Here is a 22,676-nt window from a genome sequence, read left to right on the forward strand (position 1 = left end):
GGCCTTTTCATGTTGCTATTTTTCCTAATTATCCCTGACATGATACTGGGAAACAGCAGACTTCTTCACAGGCAGTAAAACAAAAGTCTCCTTGACCACAAACAACAAAATAACCCCAGTCCTTATGATTTATTCATTACAGCTAAAACCTAGCTTTTACTTTGATAATCCCTAGGACTGTAAATTACATGGAACAGGTGAAACAATCTATTAGTTGCTGTCAGCACTTCTGCCTCCTTCCCTTCTGTCATGGCTACATGGTGTCACCTTTTCATTTGCACTGAATCTAGTGCTCATCTCTCTCTGCTGTCTTCTGATTTAACTCATTTGAGGGAATAAGTAGTTTCTGTCTGTGGAGTGAATTTCACTGGCTTCCTGTGTGTTTGGGTGGGCACAGGAGCTGGGATGAAGGGATGCAGCCCTTTGGGACAGAGAGCAGGAGAAAGGGCTGGACAGCAGGGAACCAAAGGATTGGAGAAGAAGATGCCCTTTGAGTTGGCAGTGAGCAAGCAATCACACAGGCTCAAGTCTATACCCTGAGGTGCTGTTTACAACAGAGAGAGGGAAGGAAATCTGAATTGAAGATCTTTGGTTTTGCTGATAATATTGAACAATATGACTGGACTTGCTGAATTCAGCAGTGATTATACTGTGAAAAGGCCATAGGTTTCTAACTTGGTCACTTGATCTAAGGATGAGACTTAATCTAAACATATGACAAGACAATCATAGAATCACAGGATGGGTTAGGTTGGGAAGGACCTTAAAAAGATGACCTAGTTCCAGCCCCCCTGCCATGGACAGGCATACCTTCTGCTAGGCCAAGTTGCTCAAACCCCATCCAGCCTGGCCTTGGACAGTTCCAGGGATGTGACACCCACAGGTTTTCTGGGCAACCTATTCCAGTGCCTCACCACCTTCACAGTAAGGAATTTCTTCCTAATACCGAATCTAAATCCTCCCTTTTTCAGTTTGAAGCCATTCCCCCTTGTCCTCTCACTACATGGCCCATATAAAAAGCCCCTCTCCAGATTTTTTTGTAGGGTTCCTTTAGGAACTAGAATACATAGTTTGGGCAGTCATGAAAGTCTTTCACCATTATAAATTCTTGTGATTGTAACCAGTGCACAGCTATGACTGGAGTTGGCATTAATGAATAACGAACATGATGTGATCCCATCTCCTGTGGTGTGACAACCCTCCAGGAGAGCCTCAATTACAGCCATGCCATTATTTAAGAACCAGCCAATGGAAAGAATATGTTGTCAGGCCATAAATTGTGGAGCATATTACCTGGTTAGTGAGAAACCTCCTAATTATCTCAGTTGTGAAAACTGTAGGAGTCTTGCTTGTGCTTCATTTTCATCACAGCAGCAAAACATCTGTCCTAAGGGCAGGAAAAAGAATTGGCTGTTGTGTGAGAAGGGCATTCCAAATTAGAGAAAATTAATTCACGATTAAAGTAGTTATATACAGGCCCATTTCACAAGACAGGCAGTGCTTAGTTGACAGCAGCATCTGAAATACAATGCATTGCAATGAGTTTAATTGTCTTAATTTTGCAGGCTATTAATCTATAGACCTGCTGAGGTATCATGGTAACAGATGCAGCTCCTGAGATTGGTTGTTCCAGCTCCCTGGTTGCACCAGGGTGAAAAATCATTCTCTGTTTTGGATTTGTGATATGAGTTTTTGTAAACTTCTACTCTTACATCATCATCATCATCCCCATTGAAAAAGTGCAGCAGATTTATTTAAGACTACAATTCTGATCTTAGGGACATGGGGAAATCCAACCAGTAAAAAGGACCACAGAATTAAACTGTAATTTGAGAAATATAATGTTAGGGGCAGCCTAAACAAACTGCCCCATGCATTTATTTTCCAAATACTTGAACCTGTGTGGGAATAAAAAAGGACTTTACAAACCTGTGGCATAACATTTACACCCCCTTTTGCAAAGACTTGACTTCCTAGAGCAAAAAATATTGAGTGGCAGTGGTTGTCAATTTAAATCAGTCAGGATAATTCTGATTTCTTCTCTGCCTGGAAAAGAATCCCAGGGAGGCTTGATGAACAGCTCAGTGCTTGGAGACATTGGAGGCTGTGCAATGCAGAAGTAGCCATTTAGCGTGAGGAAAGTTAGATGTAATGCAACTTGCATCTAGTACTGAGGTGATTTTGAAAACAAAAATCCATGCATTTTTCAGTCTCAGATCTACTTGGTCTAGATCAAGAGAATGAAGCATCTCACACAGCATCTGGTGCTAGAAATGGCTGTCATTACCTGAGAAGTTGTGCTCTTTGGTAGAGGCTAAATTAGAATCACAAGGAAACCAGGGATGTGCCAGAATTGAGAGTCTAGCTAGCTTCCAGAAGTATTCCACAGGGCTGTTGGCAACAGCCAGCGAGGTGCCAGCCTGTAGCCAGCATGTGCTTCTGCTGAGGAGCAACGTGGTTTTTTCTGTGGGTCTGCTGGCAAACGTTGGCTGCAGGTCTCTGTGTCCCACCAGGGATGTGGCACCATCGGTGTGTCATTCAGCACAGAGAGTGCCTGGGGACCTGAGGTGCGTGTTTGTGTGCAGTGTGCACATGAGAGTGTGCCTGCGGCTGGGCTGGCCTCATCAAACTCAAAATCCACTTGGGTCTGCTCTCTGGCCCACTTTTATGGGAATCCTTGTGGGATACGTAGCTGCCAACTCCCTGTGCCAGGTGCATTTCTGGCAGCTGAACACGAGTCTGTGACCAGCATCTCTGGCCACTGTGTGTCCCCTGTTGCCTTCACTAGTCTCACTTGTGCAGGAGGGTGATAGTGCAGGCAGTTGGTGTTGTATGCTGCTGAAGGACAGGAGGTTCTCCAAGACAGGTGAATGCAAAAAAAAAAATGCAAGTCTTTTCTGAAAGAAGGCAGCATGCAAGAATTTAGCAGTCCACTAGTTTTACTTTTTAGAGCATTTTCATAGTTCTGTGACACAGCTGAAGATAGATTACAGCTCTTTAGTTAAAACTGTGTACAAAACTCCCTCATTCCATGTGCTGTTTTGTTCTCCCTTTTGCTAAAACCCCTCTGTTAAACAACTGCCTTTTGAGTTTGATTGTTAGGCCCACAGTACAGTTTTCAGTGTTAAATAGCTGGTTTTATGGCTCCCTTGTAAATAATCAGATTATTGTATTCTATACAAGAGCCAGGAGTAAACATGTTCTGATGGCAACAGCTGTAGAGAAGCCTGGCTGCACATCAATGGAATAGCAAGAGCAAAACTGTTTCTTGAATAACTGTTCAAATATATTGCTATAAATAATGAATAGCTGTCCTGACAAAACATAATGCTGTTGAAAATGGAGATAAGATGATGTGATGGATCAGTATTTATTTTCTTTAAAGTGTTATTTCTTATACCTGTCAGCAAACATTCTCTATCTTTAAATGAGCTGCATTTCTTCTCTTTCTAGACAGTCCTAAGCTTGTGAACGCACTGCTCCACCAATCACCTACTACTCTGGAAAATTAGCTTTTGAATTTACAACAGCTCTTCATTTGCTTGTCATGGCAATCTTCTGAAATAACTAATTTTGTACTTGGTTTTTTATGTTTTTCACATTCTTAATAAGCAGTGAGAGATTTGAGAGAGAATATAAATCTATAATTTTATTTTAAGGAATTTTTTAGTGGTGCTCTTGTACTGTCACTTCTTTTGTTCAAATGTATATAAGGCAGTTTCAGTCATAAAAAGCTCTCAGTGTCATGTTCTGCCACTTTGGCATCATGATAAATATTACTTCAGTCATGAAATGAAATTGATTCTAAAGGGACTGCTCACTGAAGTAGTTGCTAGTAATTATGGATAAGAACAGCAGGCTCTGGCTGTAGACCTTTGATTTGCACACAATTCCTTGGAAGCATAGATGATCTCAAACATGACTGAGGAGTGCAAAGCTCCTCAGCTTTTTTCTATAGCTCCTTTCTATACTGTAATTTATTGCACCTTTTTTTGTGGTCTCCTAAGGCTATATGGTGAAACTGAAAGGCCAGCACACACATTAGGTGATTTAAGCTATCTCAATGAGTGGAAAATGTTGGTTTGGGGATTGTAGATCATCAATAAATTGTTCATGTGTGAAATGAAAAGCCACCTTGAGGTCAGCTTCCGGTAAATTCATCTTGAGCTCAGGCAATTTGGAAACACCTGGCTTAGCTCAGTAATTATTTGATTGACTGCTATGACTTGAAAAACAAGATAGAGGTATCAGACAATAATGGCTTAATCAGAACTTTTAAACACTGCTGCTTTTTCAAATAAAGAGACCAGGATCTACAGCAAATGCAGCTGCCACAGGGCAGCACAGCCCTCTACCCTGCAGTGATAGGAGTCCACAGCCTTCTCAATCTGATGAATTGCATGCCAAGATCTTTAGACAACCAGATTCATGGGACATGACCTTCCACCCTGGAGAGCCATGGGATGGCAGAGATTGAAGAGTGATGCAGCCAACAGTGTTTTCCTAGGGTTTCAGCAAGAGGGAGCTGGCTGCAGGGGGAATGCAGCAAGCTCCCAAGATCAGCCAGTACCATCTACCTCAGCCACATTTGTGTGTGCCCCTTTCTCCCCATGCTGAGGATTCCAATTCCACAGCAATCCCTATGGCAGTGCTGGTTCATCTCTGATTGCATGAGACATGACCTAAGGGGAGATTAAAGGAGTATGTCAGAAAGCATTGTGATTCTTCTGCTTTTAAGCTGTACTTTTTGTGAATTCTCCAAGAGCTCTTACCTCCACGTGGGTGATATTGCTTTGATCTGTGCATCCAAGCTGTGGGCTTATATGATTGTAGTTTCTTACCTGCCCAATATAAATATTTTTGAGAAAATCAACAATGCTGCATCCCCTGGGAGGATTCACATTGTACTATTCTTAACCTAACACAAGCTAAAGAGTCCATTTTTCAAGTGAGTTAGTGATGCCTTCCAAATTTGTGAAAATGGCATCTAGGTAATGCAGATTTTATATAGGCAAAAGGATATATGAACTGTATGGATACAATTTTTGTAATCTGTATCTAGGCATTTCAGGAATACATCATGCTGTGAAGGAGCATTTAATAACTAGTAAATAACAAAAAAGTTCCACATTCTTAACTGAATCCTTTTTCCATGTGCCCTGTCAAAAAAAGAATGCTGTTCTGTCAGTTTTCAAGAATTTTTTTAATCTGTTGTTGTTATTAACTATAACTTAATACTGTTGTAAATTAAAATCAACATATAGGATGTTTCAAAGGGTTCCTCTTGGGACTTTGCCTGAGAAATGCCAGAGACATGAGTAGTATACATTACATTATATTGAAAAGCACAGCCAGATAGTGCACATTAGGTTTGCCTTATACCCTGCAGGAACCCACTCCTTCAAACTCAGGGTGCAGAGTCCTCAGCATCACAAAATCTTCTAATCTGGGAGAGGAAGGAGTGTCAGATTGTCTCCCTCATCTGATGGCACTGGGGCTAGCAAACCCAGGGGAGTGCCTTGCCAAGTGTACAGTTGGCCTTTCAGGGCTTTGTCTCACCTGGCTCACAGCACTGCACCCTTCAGATGTGACCTCAGAAGAAGCCAGTGTCACCTCAGAAGTGTGTGCCAGCAGCGCACTGACTGGTTTCTGGTGGAGATGCATTCCACATTCTTTCCAAGTCCTGTTGCTCTCTCCAGAGTGAATTGGGCAGGAGCTCATGGTGTCTGGGGTTGTTCTAGCCCTGCAGTTGCTGTCAGAGCTGCAGCACAGAGAGCAGGGGGCTCAGCATGCCCAACCTCCACAGCCTTTTCCCCCAAGCCCTCCATACCACCACTGCTTGTGCCAGAGCTGTGCTCCAGCAGTGCACCATGTGCAGTCCTGTTGAGAGAGAATTAATAGTGCTTAATGAATGAAGCAGTTTGGGAGGTAGAAGGAGGTCTGAAGCTATGGCTAGTAGGTTGATGAAGACATTGTGCTGTCTGTGCTGCAGCTGGGACACTCACTGAGCTCTGCTGTGCTCTGCTCTGTCCACTCAGACTGAGGGCCAGGTTGGAAACTCCAACAAGGGTGGGGGCCAAGGCAGCACACCCCAGCCCTTCCACTGGTACCAGTCCTCTGAATCTCTGATTTTGTTGTGGCATAAGCTATTTGGGATGATTAAAGATTTCTGATCATTCACAGGCTAGTTATTAACTTACTATAGATGGCTTTATCTATTGATGTGAAATACCATGTAGTAAAGCTCCAAAAATTTATGTAAGCCAACAGGAAGATTACTTTTTACCATGTCCCTGTGGAAGCACTGCTGTTTTATTAAGTAAGTTGATTTGGAAGAAACCACCATTGAATTTAACTCTTGAAGCTGACCTAATTTTCTCGTGAAAGATTAAAACTTTTCTAGTAGGCTTGATAGTCTGTCAACTCATCAAGCATCAAGAATTTCTGCCTTTTTACTAGTGTATGACTGTCATCCTGACACACTGATCTAAAGTGAATTACAGCAGTGGGAACCATCGTTTCAGAATACTAGAAAAACTGATGTAATTGCTTTACTCAAGGAATTATACTGAAAACATTGCTCAATCTGTTTTTCTCTTCTCAGCTGGTGGCCTCCATTGTGTTTATCAGCTTTGGTGTTGTAGCAGCCTTCTGTTGTGCAATAGTTGACGGGGTGTTCGCAGCACGACACATAGTAAGTGCAGTGATTTTGTCATCTTTCAATTTTGATTATTTATGTCATTTCTAGCAGGAAAATATTTTCTTTTGGTTTATGTTTAGCAGTATATTAGGGGTTTTGGTAGATCTTGGTGGAGATTCCAAATAGAAAGGTGATATAAAATGATGTCATGAAAGGCATGCTAAAAGGTGTATCTGCTTAGAAAAGGAAGACCACTACCAGAATTTGTTTCCTGTTGTACAGAGGCTTTTTGGGCACAGTAAGGATTTGGAATGCAACCAGTGATAAGCACTCTTACCTGATGGGATTTGAATATGCTGGTTTATATGTTAGAAATGTATTGTTTGCTGTTCTATCTTTTGTGATAGAATACCTAAAAAATCAGTCTAAACCCTAGATTTAATTGAGCTTTGATTTCCAAAATATTTCATCAGGAAATAAGTAGTCATATATGTTAACAGACATTAGAGGTCAGATGTAGTATGCTAAATAATACAGCATGATAGTATACAAGCCTCTCTCTGCTATGAAATACCACGAGCCTGCTCATCTTCCTGCTTATGTTCATTGAGGGGCAGCATAACTCCACTGGCATCAGTGAGACCCTATTGAATTTCTGTTAGCAAATACCTCAGAATAATTAGGCTTTAGATCACCTGGAACATAAAGTTATAAACTGATTTATATTTTAGTGTTACTGAAGAGGACTTTAAACCAAATGTGTGTTTCAGAGCTTCATATGCATTGCACAAGACAAAAAACATCTATTGGTGTAAACAGCTGAGGTGTACAATGTGAGCATGGGTAAATGCTCTGGATTGTAGTCATGTTTTGTGGTATACAGACCCTGCATGATGCCAAAGTGGCCTGCTTTTTCTTGGATTTACCCTGTAACTTGTCTGAATGACACCTGGTTTAACTGTTCTGATTAGCAAAGGCCCAGGGAGCCTCTCCATGGGAGCTGCTTAAAAGCAGAGGGGAGCAAATTCCTATTTAGATTCCCTGCTCCAGAACATTCAGTGGTTGTACCCTGGAAAACCACTGACACTTGTTGAAATTTTGGACCTGTCCTGGAGAGGCTGAGGCAACTGGGGTTGTTTAGTCTGGAGAAGCAGAGGTTATTTATCTGAAAGGAAGTTACAGGGAGGTGAAGGTCAGTCTTTTATGCTATGACCCACTTGCAAGTTTGAGAAGAACTGGCCTTAACTTGAGCCAGGGGAGGTTCAGCTTGGATACTGAGAGAGTAGTTAAGCATTGGAGAAAGTTGCCCAGGAAGATGGCAGAGTCACCATTTCTGGAAGTCCATGAAGGCATCTGGATAGGTCACTTAGGGATATGGTGTAAAGGTGGTTTAGGGTTGACGGTTGGACTGTATGATCCTGAAGGTCACTTCCAACCTTGATGATTCTGTGATTCTGTAATTTCCCAGGAACCTGACTTATTTCTGTCCTGCTTTAATGTGATCATTAGGAAATGTTCAGATGGCACTTGTGCAGTCTTACACGATGTAACTGCAGTGCAGCTGTGCAGACACAGCACCCCACTGCTAAGGGTAGACACAGCTTCTCTGAGGTGACATCCTGTGGCAGGGGACAGTGTGTGCTCAGTCTCAAGCACAGGCACAGGCATTGCTCCTCACACCTTTCTAGGTGTTTTCAGTAGGAGAACACCGAGGCACAAAGTCATTGCACCCACCCAAGAAAAAAGCATCTCACAATCTGGAGTGCAGTTGTGTATCTGGTCAAGTCAGTGACTGGATATGACTGCATCTCCTGTGCAGAGCTGGAGGCTAGAAGGGGCTGGTCACCATCCATCCATTCCCAGGACTGCTGGAGTTGTACAAGCCAGTAACATGACCCTGCTTCTGTCACATCATGACAGGCTTCATGGAAATCCATGACCAGTTGTTTACATTTGGGCCTATTTCTGTTTGTCACATCTGTATCTTGCTGTCTCCTTCACCTATGACAGAGCAAAGAAATACTAAGTAGCACCACTTGTTGGAAAACTAATTTGCATTTCAGCATGATCACACTCACTTCAACTCATTCTCCTCTGTCTAATAAGGAACTTGATAGGATCAGGTGAAGTAAAGGTGTACATCACCAAGTTTTTCTGACTAATGCACCTGGGAAGGTCTGTAGGGATGATAGTGTAAGTGTGCTCCCAATTTAATTTACAGGAATGCTGGGGCCTTATCAGAAGAGCGTGTGCCATGCAGACTATGGTGTCACTGCCACAGAGTTACATCCTCTTTGCATCACAGCTCATTTCCTTCAGGAAGAGCAGCAACACCACATCATTCAGCCTGCTCCCTACAGGCAGTACCAGCCTTTTTCAGACCTGGCTTGTGCTGTTGCCATTTTGTCCACTGCCTTTGGGGCACAACTGCTGAAGAGTTGGAGTAAACTGGCCTCCAGTCAGGGAAAGGACAAATTCAATGTCAGAGCAGGTGCCTATACTGAAGCCATCAACTTTTTGTGAGAAATGGTAGCTGAAGCCAAGCAGTCTTCAGACTGACTACAAATACAGCATCTTTCACATCAATTTGGAATAAGAAATGTGTCCCCTTTTTTTGTTTTATTTTTAGCTTCATTTGAGCTGGAAAGGATGTGAAGAGGACAAATCACATAATTGCAGATTTTTCTTAGTATGTGCCTGCAATAGAATGATGACTATTATTGTTGCACATTTTCTCCTGCTTTTATAAAACTATGAATAGAATAATAAAATAGTTTTCTCTGTTTTATCTCCTTCCCAAGAAGGCATGAAATTGACGAAAACTCTTCCAGGAAATGGATGTATTTCAGAAAAGAGATGCTTAAATTATTTAAGGCTTACTTTGCTTTATAGAAAGCTCTGGATCACACCATTTATAAAATTAAAAACACTGAAGGAAATGTAGCTTGATTTAAAATAGCAGTAGCTTATTTAAGAAATAATGCAGATATAATTCACCTTAAAAAGAAAAAAACAACCAAACCAGAATCAAGAAAAATAAATCAAAGTTGAAATTAAAGTGTAGTGATGTTATTTCAGAGAAATATGGTGATTAAAGGAATTTATGTGCATTTTTGTTTGCTTGAGACATCCTTTTGTTATTTAGCAGATGAGAATAGTCCAGTTTTTCTGTTGGAGATCATTCAACAATGTCCTCCCACCACACAGGGAGATGCCCTGTCCCACCACAGGTACACGTTCTCTACAGTAGCTATGACCTTCTCTTCATGACTGCAAGCCTTGACCATTGCCACATGATCTTTAGCTTTGCAGTTGTCCTCCAGGTAGAACCTAAAATAGCCAACAGCAAGAAATCCAGGTATGAAGTGAAGAAATTGCCTTTTCCAACTGAGTTTATTCTGTGATTCTGTGAAGGAAAAGCTGGGTGCTCTGGAAGGCAGAGTTGCTTGTCCATTGTGACATCTAAAATGCACACCAAACCAAGCAGTGTTAAGTTCTTCTTCTCCTCTTCTGCAAAGCCTCTTCTGTGTAACAGTGATTTAATTTCATTTTCAGCTGACCTAGTTTCTTCCTCTTGATAGTGATGGCTTAAGGAATTAATTAAAAACGAATATGTCATCAGGTGCTAAGTCCTGAAATGAACTTGAGAATGAACTTAGCTGAACTAGAGGATACTGAAACATTCCTAGATTCAGATCTTCACCCATATGGTGTAAGTGCAGCTTGTGGACTGCTAAAGTATATCAGCTAGGTAATTACCTACTGGTTTGGGAGTTTAGAAATTAAACTTGAAATATTTGCCTTCTCTTTATGTACATTAACTCTAAATACTATTTGATAAGATGGGCATTATGTAAACTCACTTTCTCTGAGGCACAGAGACAAGGTGATGGGAACATGGAGTCTTTGATCTGGGGAATGCTCATGCAGATTGAGCTCTGGTTGGTAGAACTCCAAAGCTGCTGTATTAAGCAATGTAAAGTTGGCAGCCCCAACCTAGTGAACAAATAGCTACATTATAAACATGTTCTATGTGATGAAGATCAGCAGATTTCTGTGTTAAGAGTGGTTCCCCGGCAGAGACCTCGGTTCAGCAGTGGCTGAGGGCTCCCAGCAGTCACTGAGGGCTCCCAGCAGTGACTGAGGGCTCCCAGCAGTGATCTATGGGCTCCCAGCAGTGGCTGAGGGCTCCCAGCAGTGATCTATGGGCTCCCAGCAGTGGCTGAGGGTTCCCAGCAGTGACTGAGGGCTCCCAGCAGTGGCTGAGGGCTCCCAGCAGTGACTGAGGGCTCTCAGCAGTGACTGAGGGTTCCCAGCAGTGATCTATGGGCTCCTAGCAGCGACTGAGGGTTCCCAGCAGTGATCTATGGGTTCCCAGCAGTGACTGAGGGTTCCCAGAAGTGGCTGAGGGCTCCCAGCAGTGACTGTGCGTTCCCAGCAGTGGTTGAGGGCTCCCAGCAGTGACTGAGGGCTCCCAGCAGTGGCTGAGGGCTCCCAGCAGTGACTGAGGGCTCTCAGCAGTGACTGAGGGTTCCCAGCAGTGATCTATGGGCTCCTAGCAGTGACTGAGGGTTCCCAGCAGTGATCTATGGGTTCCCAGCAGTGACTGAGGGTTCCCAGAAGTGGCTGAGGGCTCCCAGCAGTGACTGTGCGTTCCCAGCAGTGGTTGAGGGCTCCCAGCAGTGGCTGAGGGCTCCCAGCAGTGGCTGAGGGTTCCCAGAAGTGGCTGAGGGCTCCCAGCAGTGACTGAGGGCTCCCAGCAGTGGCTGAGGGCTCCCAGCAGTGGCTGAGGGCTCCCAGCAGTGACTGAGGGCTCCCAGTAGTGATCTATGGGCTCCCAGCAGTGACTGAGGGCTCCCAGCAGTGGCTGAGGGCTCCCAGCAGCTCCCCAAGGCCTAGGCCAGAAGATGCCGGTGCTGCTGTGTGTGCCCTCAGGAGCTGGCAGGCACATGCGGTGTTTCCACGTGCAGTGGCCAAGGATGTCAATCCCCTTCCCATCTCTGGAGCTTCTCATGCAGGTTACAGACGCTCTGGCAAGGACAGCAGCAGGGGTGGCCCAGCTGGGTGGCTTCAAGGACTTGCAGCTTTGCTGGCCACCGCTGCATTTTACTACAAGGTGGCTTCATATGCCCATGGCCCGTAGCACAGGCCACAGTCTTGCACACTGCAGGCCAGATCCTCTAAAACGCCATTTGAAAATGTTCTAAGCAAGCCTGTTGGCCTTCCCATTGAAGAAAAAAGCAAATAGTTTTATTCCATGTCTAACACAACTCAAAGAATAATTTCTCACTGGAATTAAATTAGGTAGATTCTCTGGAGAACAACACTAAATGCATTTTGTGTTCTCCATGTTGCCACATGAGACAAAATTACACCTAATTACTTTTAATTCCATTTCCATCCTGTATGACTCATTAATGCAATAGCATGGCGTAGCGTATACCATAAAAAGCATCAAAAGCAGCACGTCCAGCAGGTCAGGGGAGGTGATCTGCCCCTCTGCTCTGCTCTGCTCAGGTGAGACCCCACCTGAAGTGCTGCATCCAGCTGTGGAGTCCTCATCACAGAGAAAGAACATGGATCCCTTGGAGCAAGTCCAGAGAAGGGCCACAAAGATGACCAGAGAGATGGGGCACCATTCCTATGAAGACAAGCTGAGGTAGCTGCGGTTGTGTAGCCTGGAGAGGAGAAGACTCCATGGAAACCAGACTGAGACCATCCAATACCTAAAGGGGCCTATAAGAAAGATAGGGACAAAACTTTTAGCAAGGCCTGTTGTGATAGGACAAGGTTTTAAAGTAAAAAGAGTTTTACTTTAGGTTAGATAAAAGGAAGAAGTTTTTTACAACGAGGGTGGTAAAACACTGAAACAGACTGCACAGAAAGGTGGTAGGTGCCCCATCCCTGGAAACACTCAAGGTCAGGTTGGACAGGACTCTGAGCAGCCTGGTCTGGCTGAAGATGTTCATTGCTATTAGATGAGCTTTAAAGGTCTCTTCCTACCCAAACTATTATGTGATTCTCTGAAAGGCTTTGCAATTGTATTTTTCTTTTAGCAGAGTGAGTACTAAACATTTTAAACTGAAAACTAGCACTATTTCAGTAGTGGTTTTTATGTTGATGGTCCACTGAGCATTGTTTCATTGTGAACTTCCTAAATACAGAGTGCTTAAATTTGCAACCAGTACATTTTGATACCAATTGTCAACAATCCCACAGTATTAATTCTAGTATTAGACCTTGCATCTGACACTGAAGCACAGATTGCATTCTTAGAGCAACAGCCATTTACAGGGTGGGATTAATTCTTTTTTATGAGCTTAGGTCAAGGGTTGGAGCAAAGGAGGATTCTTGCAACCAGCTTAAGCCCATCTGCCAAGAGTTCTCTTTTGTGCTGAAAGACAACCCCATTCACGCATCCAAATGCAGTTGACTACACTTTAAATCAAAGGGCAAATATTTTGAAAAAGAATTTTCCTGGAGGGCCTGAAAAACTTGGAGCCTGTTGTACTATCATTTTTGTTCCTGTTACTCAGATGCATTTTCCCTGTGAAGCACATTATAGCTTAGGAGTGTCCAGTCCTGTGAAAGGTAAATTTGTCAGAGGTACATAAGCAAAAGCCTGAAAACAAGTCAGAAGGACATCTAGTAGAAGAGAAGGTACTGACATCACAGAAGAGTTTCAGACCACCCCCACAAGCTATTTTGAAGCCAGATCTGAACTAAACATATAATGCTAAGCTGTGTTGGTGTGAGCGAAGTGGTGGGACTGTGTGAAGTTTGGTCTCCGGCTTTTATTTGGCAGCATAGGAATAGCCTGTGGGACCACTGCTAGATTACTGATTCCAGCTCTGGTATTTCTTGGTGCTTTGCCAAAGACCTGATTGACTTGGAAAGAGTTTGGAGAAGAAAAATCTTAAATCTGAAGTGGTAGCTTTTAGAAAAAGTACTCAGATGATTGATTTGTTTTATTTAACATAGAAAAGGTTGACAGGTAAATTGATCATGGCCTTTCTAAGGTATCTGTGTAGTCAAAGGTTATCTGATAGCAGAGGGCCATTAGTCTCTCACACAAAACAAAAGAAATGCAGTGAGTTGAAGTCAATGCTAAAGAGATTCAAACCATGGAGCAGACATGGTTTTGACAAAAATGAATTATGGAAGCAGCTTTGTCAAGTTTATGGATAATTCTCCATCACTGAAATACCTGAATTCCAAGCTTCTTTTTGTGTAATCTTATGAAGCATATCTAGAGGTTATGAACTTGAAGCGTATGTCTTGGGATGAAATTATTTAGGCTTTGTAATTCAGGAGGTCATTCTAGAGCAGGATCTTCAAGCAAGGCTCCTGTGAACTATTTTTACAGTCAGGTAAAAACTCTATTACCTCTTGTAAAACCTGTCTGTGTGGTGCCAGGATCTGTCCTCTGCTGGAAAATGTTTAGGATTTGATAGACTAAAACCGCTTGAAAACCATTTATCAATATTTCTAATCTAGGTTTGCTGGTCTTCAAATCAACAGAGGAAATGCAGTTTTTAACATTACCATAACTTAAAAACTATCTCTACTAAAACCACTATTCCTCACGTACTGGATAACATACAAGACAACCCAATGATGAATTATATAAGTAGGTATATATTGAAAATATTGGATGCATCCAGGGATTTGTCAGCAAAATTGCCATCTTGCTAATGTTTTCTGGTCTAGAACACAGATACAGGGGTTTTGTACCCACAAATCTGCAATCTGATATTCCTCTGTTTCCAGACAGGGAACTATTATGCATGCAGCCTGAATATACTGACATTACAGAGGAGCTGGTAGTATGCATTATGGTTGCCAGATATTTTGCAGTAAGAAAAATAATGACAACCTTTTTTATTTTTGGAGAACCTCTTATGATTCCCCCTTGAGTTTGCAGAGCCTCTCACACTGGCAAGGACAAAGCTCAAAGCTCCCAGTTTATACGGTGCTTTTTTTTTTTTTTTTTTTTTTTTTAATCCCTGAAATTCTTTTCAGGTTTAGCCAAATTGCAAATTCTTTAAAATCCTTTTTTTCCTTTCCTGCTGTGACTTGTTCTCCTGAGGGAAAAGGGCTGGTATTGTGCCAACCAAACAAAAATGTCTCAGCCATTAGGCAGCACACACACTGTGTTTGGATACCAAAGGGGAATTCACTTGTTGATAAGAAGGGAAAAGAGGGGTTTGAGTTCCTTTCCCATCTGCCCCACTGTAGAACAAATGCCTTCACTGCTGACAAAACCAAGGATTGGTCCAGGATTCTGAAACCCCCTGACATAAACACTGATCCACTGGCTTCCCTCTTTGACATGTAACAGCCCAAACTGAGATTTCTCATTAATGTCATTGCTTTAGTCATTCAAACTGCAGCAAGGCAGCTTTGGGGGAAGAGTTCTGTGAAGATGCAGTAAGACCATCTTTCTACAATTACATGCCATATGGAGGGAGGAAGACTGTTCTTGTATTTTAAAATGGGAGTTTGTACTTTGGGAAAATGTTAATGCATTTGAATATTTGAAAGCAATGGTTAAATGCCACTGCCATTTAATTGCATGACCTGTTGCACAGAGACCACAATGTCAGTGTACAACTGGGCAGAATTTTTAGTGCATTGGGGTTGTAGAAAATCTAGCATTTCCAATCTCTTTGACTCTGAAAATGTAATTATTTTCTTTTAGCTTTGCTTCTAGTGTACTTACATAGGCATGAATTCCATTGAGTATATTGTAAATCAGCTCTAGAAATAAGGAAATAGGATAGGGAAATTCTACACATTTTACTGATATTAATAATCATATTATTAATGCTAGAAATAATATGAGAAAGTGAGAATTATTTCATCCAAATTTAAAATTGCACTGGTATTTTAGTTCTCACAAATTATAGCCTTCTGCATTTGTACATAGATATTGGCTTCTGCATCTGTGTGGCTTCTATACATCCAAAAGTCAGGTGAGTGGCAGAGACAGCAGAACTTGTTCAGCAATGCAGAATAGCAGCTTGGGTCAGGGGAGATGAATTGTCTACTTCCATCTTTGCTTTGTTACTTTGCAAAGCATGGGCCATGATGGAACTTATGCAAAGTGTACAAAGCAAGTTAATTACACTTTAATCCTCAGAAAGGTGGGTGACTCGGGCAAAGGGCTTGCAGTCTGTTCTGAAAAGCATAATCTACCTCGCTCTGATGGGCTGCCAGCAGAAGAAGATCATTTCCTTTATTGTTTCCTATTCTCAGAAATGGTTCTAGACTAACAACAGATGTTTCTTTTCTATGAAAAAAAATCAAAGCTTCTACACAGACATTTAGAGGGAGCGAAAATAACCACCTGCAGACTTCAGATTGAAGCAAAAATAGTTAATAGTTTTTTCATAATTTCTCAAAGGAAAAACACTGTTTTCAGTTGCCCAGTGCATAAACTAGTGGAGTTAAAAAAAAAAAAGAAAAAAGTAAAGGCACTGTTTGTTCACATGGATCTGAAGTCCTTAAATTCTACTAGAGTAAAAATTAAGGGCGTAATTAAGAGTGTTTCAGTATGCTGAAACATATAAGCTGCAATAAACCCTAGCAAAAAGTTTTATTTGCTTCACCTTTAAGAAGAAGCCATGATTAGTATGAATAATCATATCATAGAGCAGGAATTTCTCTCTCTGTGGGTGGATGATTATTCAATTGCATATAATGTCCATGGAAACTGTGTTCCCAGGTACTCAACAAAGTTTTGATTTATGATTATTTATGGCTCTGTTAAGAGCTTATTAAAATGGGTTGCATCACTGCTGCTAGTATATGGAACTTCACACTTGTAATATATTTATTTAGTCTTTTATGATGAATTCCAAGAAGGTAACATACTTAAGAAATTTTTTTACCTAATCTGCCTAAAGTTTTCTTGTACGGCTCAGTGCAGTTCTCTCCACATTCCCAGCCATCAGTATATCCAGTGACTTCTCCTCTGGAACACTGAGTGCCATGTATTTCAACATTTCTAAGATCTTCTGAGATGCATGTGAGCTTCAAAATGACAAGCCAGTGGAGATGGGGAAAAGCTAATTGCACCTGAGCAGTCTGGGCATTCATGAACCATTTCACTAATTGTTTAGACTATTTTACTTTTAAAACTCATGTCTTTTCATTCCTCTTGAGGTTTCTCTCATGGACTTTTTCCTCTCTTACATTTTGGGTCCCAGTCCTGCAGTTCCTCCCATTTGGATGAGGCCTGTCAGCCTGGCAATGGTCCCAGTCCTGCAGTTCCTCCCATTTGGATGAGGCCTGTCAGCCTGGCTGACGTGCCAGGTGGTGTCTCCCTGTTACAGGAATGATAGGGAGCTTTCATGGCAAATTGCTGGGCATAAACAGCTACTTTCTGGCTCTTTTCTGCCCAATACCTAACATAAAAATGTCATCCATACAGTTGTTGTTACATTAATTAAATTATAATAGGGATATGTTGTGCCATGCCCTGAAAATTAAAACCAACACAAAACCAATGTTTATTAAGCCTCCAGCATTTTATTTGTAGATGTAGATATTCAATATATTTATATATTACTCAATTAGGTGTATTTAGTGCAGCCTCTTTTCCTTCCCTTTGCTATAAAACAAATCCAAAAGAGCATTATAAATTAAACCCCTGCACATTTCAGTCAGCAGGATATTCAGTATTTTAGATGCCTAAAGGCTAATGTCTTCCAAAATGACACTTCTTGCAGTAGTATACTTAGAGATTTATATGAGATTAGTGCAGTTGGTTAAAGCATATTGCTCATAATGCCAAGGTTGCAGGTTTGATCCCTGTGTGGGATCATTCCATTCACTTAAGAGTTGGACTTGATGATCCTTGTGGGTCCCTTCCAACTCAGAATATTGTGGTTCAGTGATTTCTTACATACTCTGATAGCATTAAGGCTATAGGAAGGAGCAGTTTTTCATGTATTTGAGTCACATTACCAGAAACAGAATAAACAGTTCTTGCATTCTTGTGGAAACGTTAATTACTCACATGGCACAACATCATTACAATCAAGACAGAGCAATCAGTTCATATAACAAACCCTATAATCAAAGTAATGTAATCAATGGAAGTAATCAACTATAATAAGCAATTAAATACCTAACTGCAATAAGCAATAACTAAAATTACAGCCTTGAATAGTATCAGCTAATTGCATCATTAGAAACTTGTGTAAAAGCCAGTGGTAAGTCTAAGTTTTTAACTACACAGCATAGGTCTTGCAGGTGTTATGGGAAGGTCTATAGCTTCATCCTGAGACACACTGGCTAGCAAGACTTGACTAAAGAAAAGCAGAGGCAGGCTTGGATTTGCTGTATTAACGCAGGAGTAGGCTTCCTCACTGGAGCCTTGGGTGGCCTTATCCGCAGAGCAGCCAGAGCAGCAGCCCCCAGGCAGACAGACACCGTGTCACTCAGCACTTCTGCACACACATCTTTACTTCCTGCCATCCCCTAAGCCTGCTCAGCCAAAGGCACTGCAGGCACTGAACCTCCTTGGGAATGTGCAGGGGAGTCAGCTCCCATTTCTTTTGCCTCTTCCTCTGCACTCCATCTGCTTGTGAAGGCTGACAGGCCTTTCCTCCCACCTCCACGGAGAGTGTGGCCAAAAGTCATTGAGAGAAAATCACCTGTTTGAAGAGGTCTTAACCTCTCCTAATAGATCTGTATCCATCTGAGAACAGACCTGTCAGTCCACATCAGGAAGTATCCTGTCTGTGCCCATTGTCCAACAATGGGGCAGCTCCAGCATCTGGAGCCTTTTCATTCGACTGTAGCAGTACTACAAGAACACAAACCTCACCAAAACAAAGAAGAGTAAGACTAAGGCTACCACTGCAAAGTATGAATAAAAAAATAACTCGGTGAGGAAATACGAAGTGAGACAGAAGCATATTTGTGTGGTTTTCAGCCATGACAGTTTACACGTATTCTGAATATTTACTGGTTTGAAAGACCTGAAATGAATATGTGCTACTACCAAATATTAAGAGAAGAGGATTCGGTAGGATCCAGTCTTTCAGATTAAATAGAAATTCTAAAAAGAACCCCTGGAAATGTGAAGTAAATCTGGTTTGTAACAGTAAAGTTTTAAGCCCCACCAGCTGCTTTTCCTATTTTCAGCACTGAAGTAGGATTGTTTCAGCATAGCACACAAAATAGGCAGGGTCTCTAGGCTGGAGTGCAGCATTTCTGGAAGAAGATTAGCTCTTAAATTCATGCAAGGCAGATGTAGAAGCGCAAAAGGGTAAGCGCTCTCTGCAGTCTGCGGTGGAATTGCTCTCATGGAGTGACCTCACCCAAAGAATGTAACCAGATACCCTGACGGCTGCCTCTGAAGTGCTTAAACAACACTGGGGATGTATTATTTGCACCAGGGGATCCCTAAAGTGCTGTAGCTACAGTAGCAGTATGGCATGGACAGAAGCATGTCTCTGTCTCACTTTGCCTCGCTTTGAAGCGTTTGATCAACTGTACATTTGGGAGCCCTTGACTCCTAAGGCATGGGCAATATGTGTAGAAACTGAATTAACACACATTAGCTATGTCTGCAGCTTAGGTGAAAAGAACACTTGAAAACCTAATTCTAGGGCTTAAAGTTTCTTAATATACTTTCCTAATTATTGTATACATTTTGAAAAAAAAATAGCAAAAAAATTGAAAACATTCTACTCCTGCCAGTTGGGTCCACTGCAGCCCTTGGCAGTAGCATGACCTTAGAGCTGGGCTGCTGCACTCACACAGGGCTGTGGGAGTTCAGAAATGGCTCACTTTTTTTTTAGCATTCTTTCTCCCAAATCCCACCCAGCATGCACTGTGCACACCCTGACAGCCTAGGACTTCCCATGTCAATAGTCAACATGATGGTATCAAGAGAGCAAAACATCAGAAAAAGTAGGGACCAATCACTGGTATCACAGAGGAAGAAAACAGCTGAAATGAAAAAATGGAAAGGCCCACTTGATTAAGTGAAACTGAACTGACACATTTGGGTTCAAAAGCTGATTATGACCTTGGTGGCTATGTTAATAATTCCAGAAAAAAACTGTCTTCGTGCATGGTCAAAAGGTGAAATAGGAAGGGATTATCGCAGAATGGTAGAATTATTTAGGTTGGAAAAGACCTTTAAGATAATCAAATTCAATGTAAACTTAACACTGCCAAATCCAGTAGTACATTTTATTTTCTGATCATAACTGTACTTTCCCAGCTTCCTTAATTAAAAAAAAAAAATTGTTTTTTTTTTTACAATTTCTGTCTTTCGATCATCTCTCCATAATGCCCATGACTTTATTTTCTAGCACCTGGACTTCCTTTCAGGGTCACAGTGGCTTTTAAGCTTGAGGTTTTATAGCAACCACAGCATTCCAGATAGCTGCCAGCCAAATGCTTACAGCCAATTTATTATGTGGGTTGAATTTCCTTGTGAATAAGAGAGGTGGAGATGCAATGGCAGCCTCTTTAGAATCCCTCGCGCTGACTGAAAGAGCACATCCTGGCAGAGGGCAGGAGCTGATGCCTGGCACTCCCATAACAGCTGCCCCAGCTATTGAAGGGGGGGAAGAGAAGCCCACTGAGCCCCATGGTGGTGCTGGGCAGCCCGGGACACTGGTCTGTCCAAGGAGTCCACATTTCCTGTGGGAGCACATGATCTGTCCTGCCCACAGGCTCCTGGTACACACTGAACAGTGACCCCTCTCTTCCTCTCTGTCCAGCTGCTGTCTGAAATAGAAAGGTTTGAAAATAATGGTATTAGTTACAGAAATAAATTTTAATGAGGCATGTGAGGAATACTATGTTTAATAACTGTACGTAAACAAATAGTTTACAAAACAAACTGTATGACACTATATGTATACAAAAATTTTATATCTCATGAATTATGGACTACCAGGTAGTTAAAGATTCTTTAACAACACAAGAGAAGATACAGGTCTTCAGGAAACTAGCAGTTTTAAAATTGTTATTTTAATTAGTTAGTTTTCTGGTAGTTGATGGGAGTTCAATAACTAGAAATACGGACTTGGAGATTTCAGGGGCTATTGTTTCTTCTTTTTCCATATAACGGTGAAATACTGCAAGATAAATTGTTTTCTGAAATGAAAGCCATTTCTGCTTCAGAAATTACAAACTGAAAACGGAATTGTAGGTTTATCTGCCAGTGAATAAAAGCCCAAAACACTTTTCAAAAAAACCCACCCTTGTTTCTGATTCTAGAGGGGAATGGTCATGTGCTCTGTGTGGGAGTCACAAGGCTGGGGAGCAAACTGAGTTTTGAAGTGTTTTGTTCTTCAAAGCTGATGCCCCCTCACTGCAGTGTTGATGATACTGGCCTTAGATCAGAAGTTCCTAATACCAAACTGGCCAGAACAAATATGGAAACTATTCATAAATTTTTTTTAAATTGACAGATTTCATTTGTTTGTGATTGAAAGCAATTTTTGTATTAATCACTCCTGTGAATCCCTAGGATTTTCTAGCAGTCTTCCTCAGGAGAAACCCTTCTCATTGGGAATGCTGTTGAAAAAGATGGAGAAATAGCCCTTGGTCAGAGGGAGACAGGAATTACAAAAGACCTGTAGCATTTCCTCTCATTGTTTGTACAGGGTAGGATCCAACCAACTTTAGCTTGGGCCCCTAGACAGTGATCCAGTCTGCCTGCTTTCCCAGGCTCCTAATATGTTGGCCCCTTCTTTTAGGAGCTTCATTATTTTTGGTGTGAAAGCTCTCAGGTTTGTATGCTCCCATGTGCCATGTGCTGTCAGCCAGTGTGGGGCAGACACAGATACCTGTGCTCCATCTAGCCCCCCAGAGAAGCATCAAAGCTAATTACTAATAACTTCTATTTGTTCATATTTGCATGCCTGTTTTGAGAAAGTTAGCAGAGAGTCTGATCTTGAAGGGAATGATAATCTCCAGAACACCCAGCTGTTGGCACAAGGCTGAACTGGCACTGAAGGGTGATGTTTCAGTTTGTTTTTAGGATTAAGCTTGAAAAATCTTGGCAGCTATCCCTCTCCTATTCATTGCTAGCTTTGCTGTAGATGAAAACAACTGAAAACAGAGAATTAAAACTTGACACTAATGAGACACTGAAAACGTTATTCTGGTTTTGGACTCCTCAATTTTATCTATATTCATCTCTTTCATGTGACCAGGATGGTTCCTTGCTTCCCAGGCCAACTGGCATGGTGAAACCCACGTCCTCACTCTCAAAGTCTCTTGGAATGTAAATGGCAATGTCCAAATTACTTACTGGGAATGGTTCTTGGCCCATACTAATTTACAAACCATGCCCAGAAAATATTTTTGAAGAGTGATAGTTTGCCCAGGCCAAAGCCATCGCCAGCACAGCTCTAACAATTTAGTAGGCTTGATGCTTGAGTTTCAGCCCTGGGAACATTCCCTGGCACTGATCAATCTACAGCTCTCTTGATACAGCTATGGAAGCTAAGACTAAATAAATACTGTAATTGGAAAAAATTAGCCCTCATTGCATAATTACTTCAATAAATTATTAGCCATGTTTTGTAAAGTATGGCATACATTTCAGTCAATATGGTTTAAGCTATATGTCCATTTTCTGAAAGTGAGCTTACACATAAGGGAGATGGAATTTTCCCTATGTTATCCAAAATATATCTGTTCTCCAAGGAAACAAAAACTGGCTTAGAAAAAGCTTCTTTCCATACCTCAGCCTAGAGCCCTTCAACCTCCCCACAGGCATTTTATCAAATCCACCAAAGATACTGTTAAAAGAATACTTTTCTTACACAAAAAATGTACTGCAATGCTCCCACCATCAAAGACAATGTGGGGTTTCTATTGTATGCTCTTAAAATAAAGCAATAAAAATAAAGCCAAACCAAAACCCTCTATATTTGGACCATATCTTCTCTTCCTTGGCATAAAGCCTTCCCTCTTGTCTGTCTGTCACTCTCAGGTTTTAATACACATACTAGAAAACTATTGAAATAAAAATTCAAGAAGAGGGAAAGCTACA

The 22,676-nt window shown here is 41.7% G+C and overlaps 1 protein-coding gene across 3 annotated transcripts in view; it reads left to right on the forward strand.

Moving 5' to 3' along the window:
• Positions 1-22,676, forward strand: part of TMEM255B (transmembrane protein 255B) — a 67,410-nt gene that overhangs the window by 23,003 nt on the left and 21,731 nt on the right. For all 3 annotated transcript variants that reach the window (XM_054654884.2, XM_077173353.1, XM_077173354.1), the window contains one exon: positions 6,605-6,694. In XM_054654884.2, coding sequence (XP_054510859.2) covers positions 6,605-6,694 — 90 coding nt within the window. The remainder of the gene's footprint in view (positions 1-6,604; positions 6,695-22,676) is intronic.

The sequence above is a fragment of the Agelaius phoeniceus genome, chromosome 2 (assembly GCF_051311805.1).
Source record: "Agelaius phoeniceus isolate bAgePho1 chromosome 2, bAgePho1.hap1, whole genome shotgun sequence".
Lineage (NCBI taxonomy): Eukaryota > Metazoa > Chordata > Aves > Passeriformes > Icteridae > Agelaius > Agelaius phoeniceus.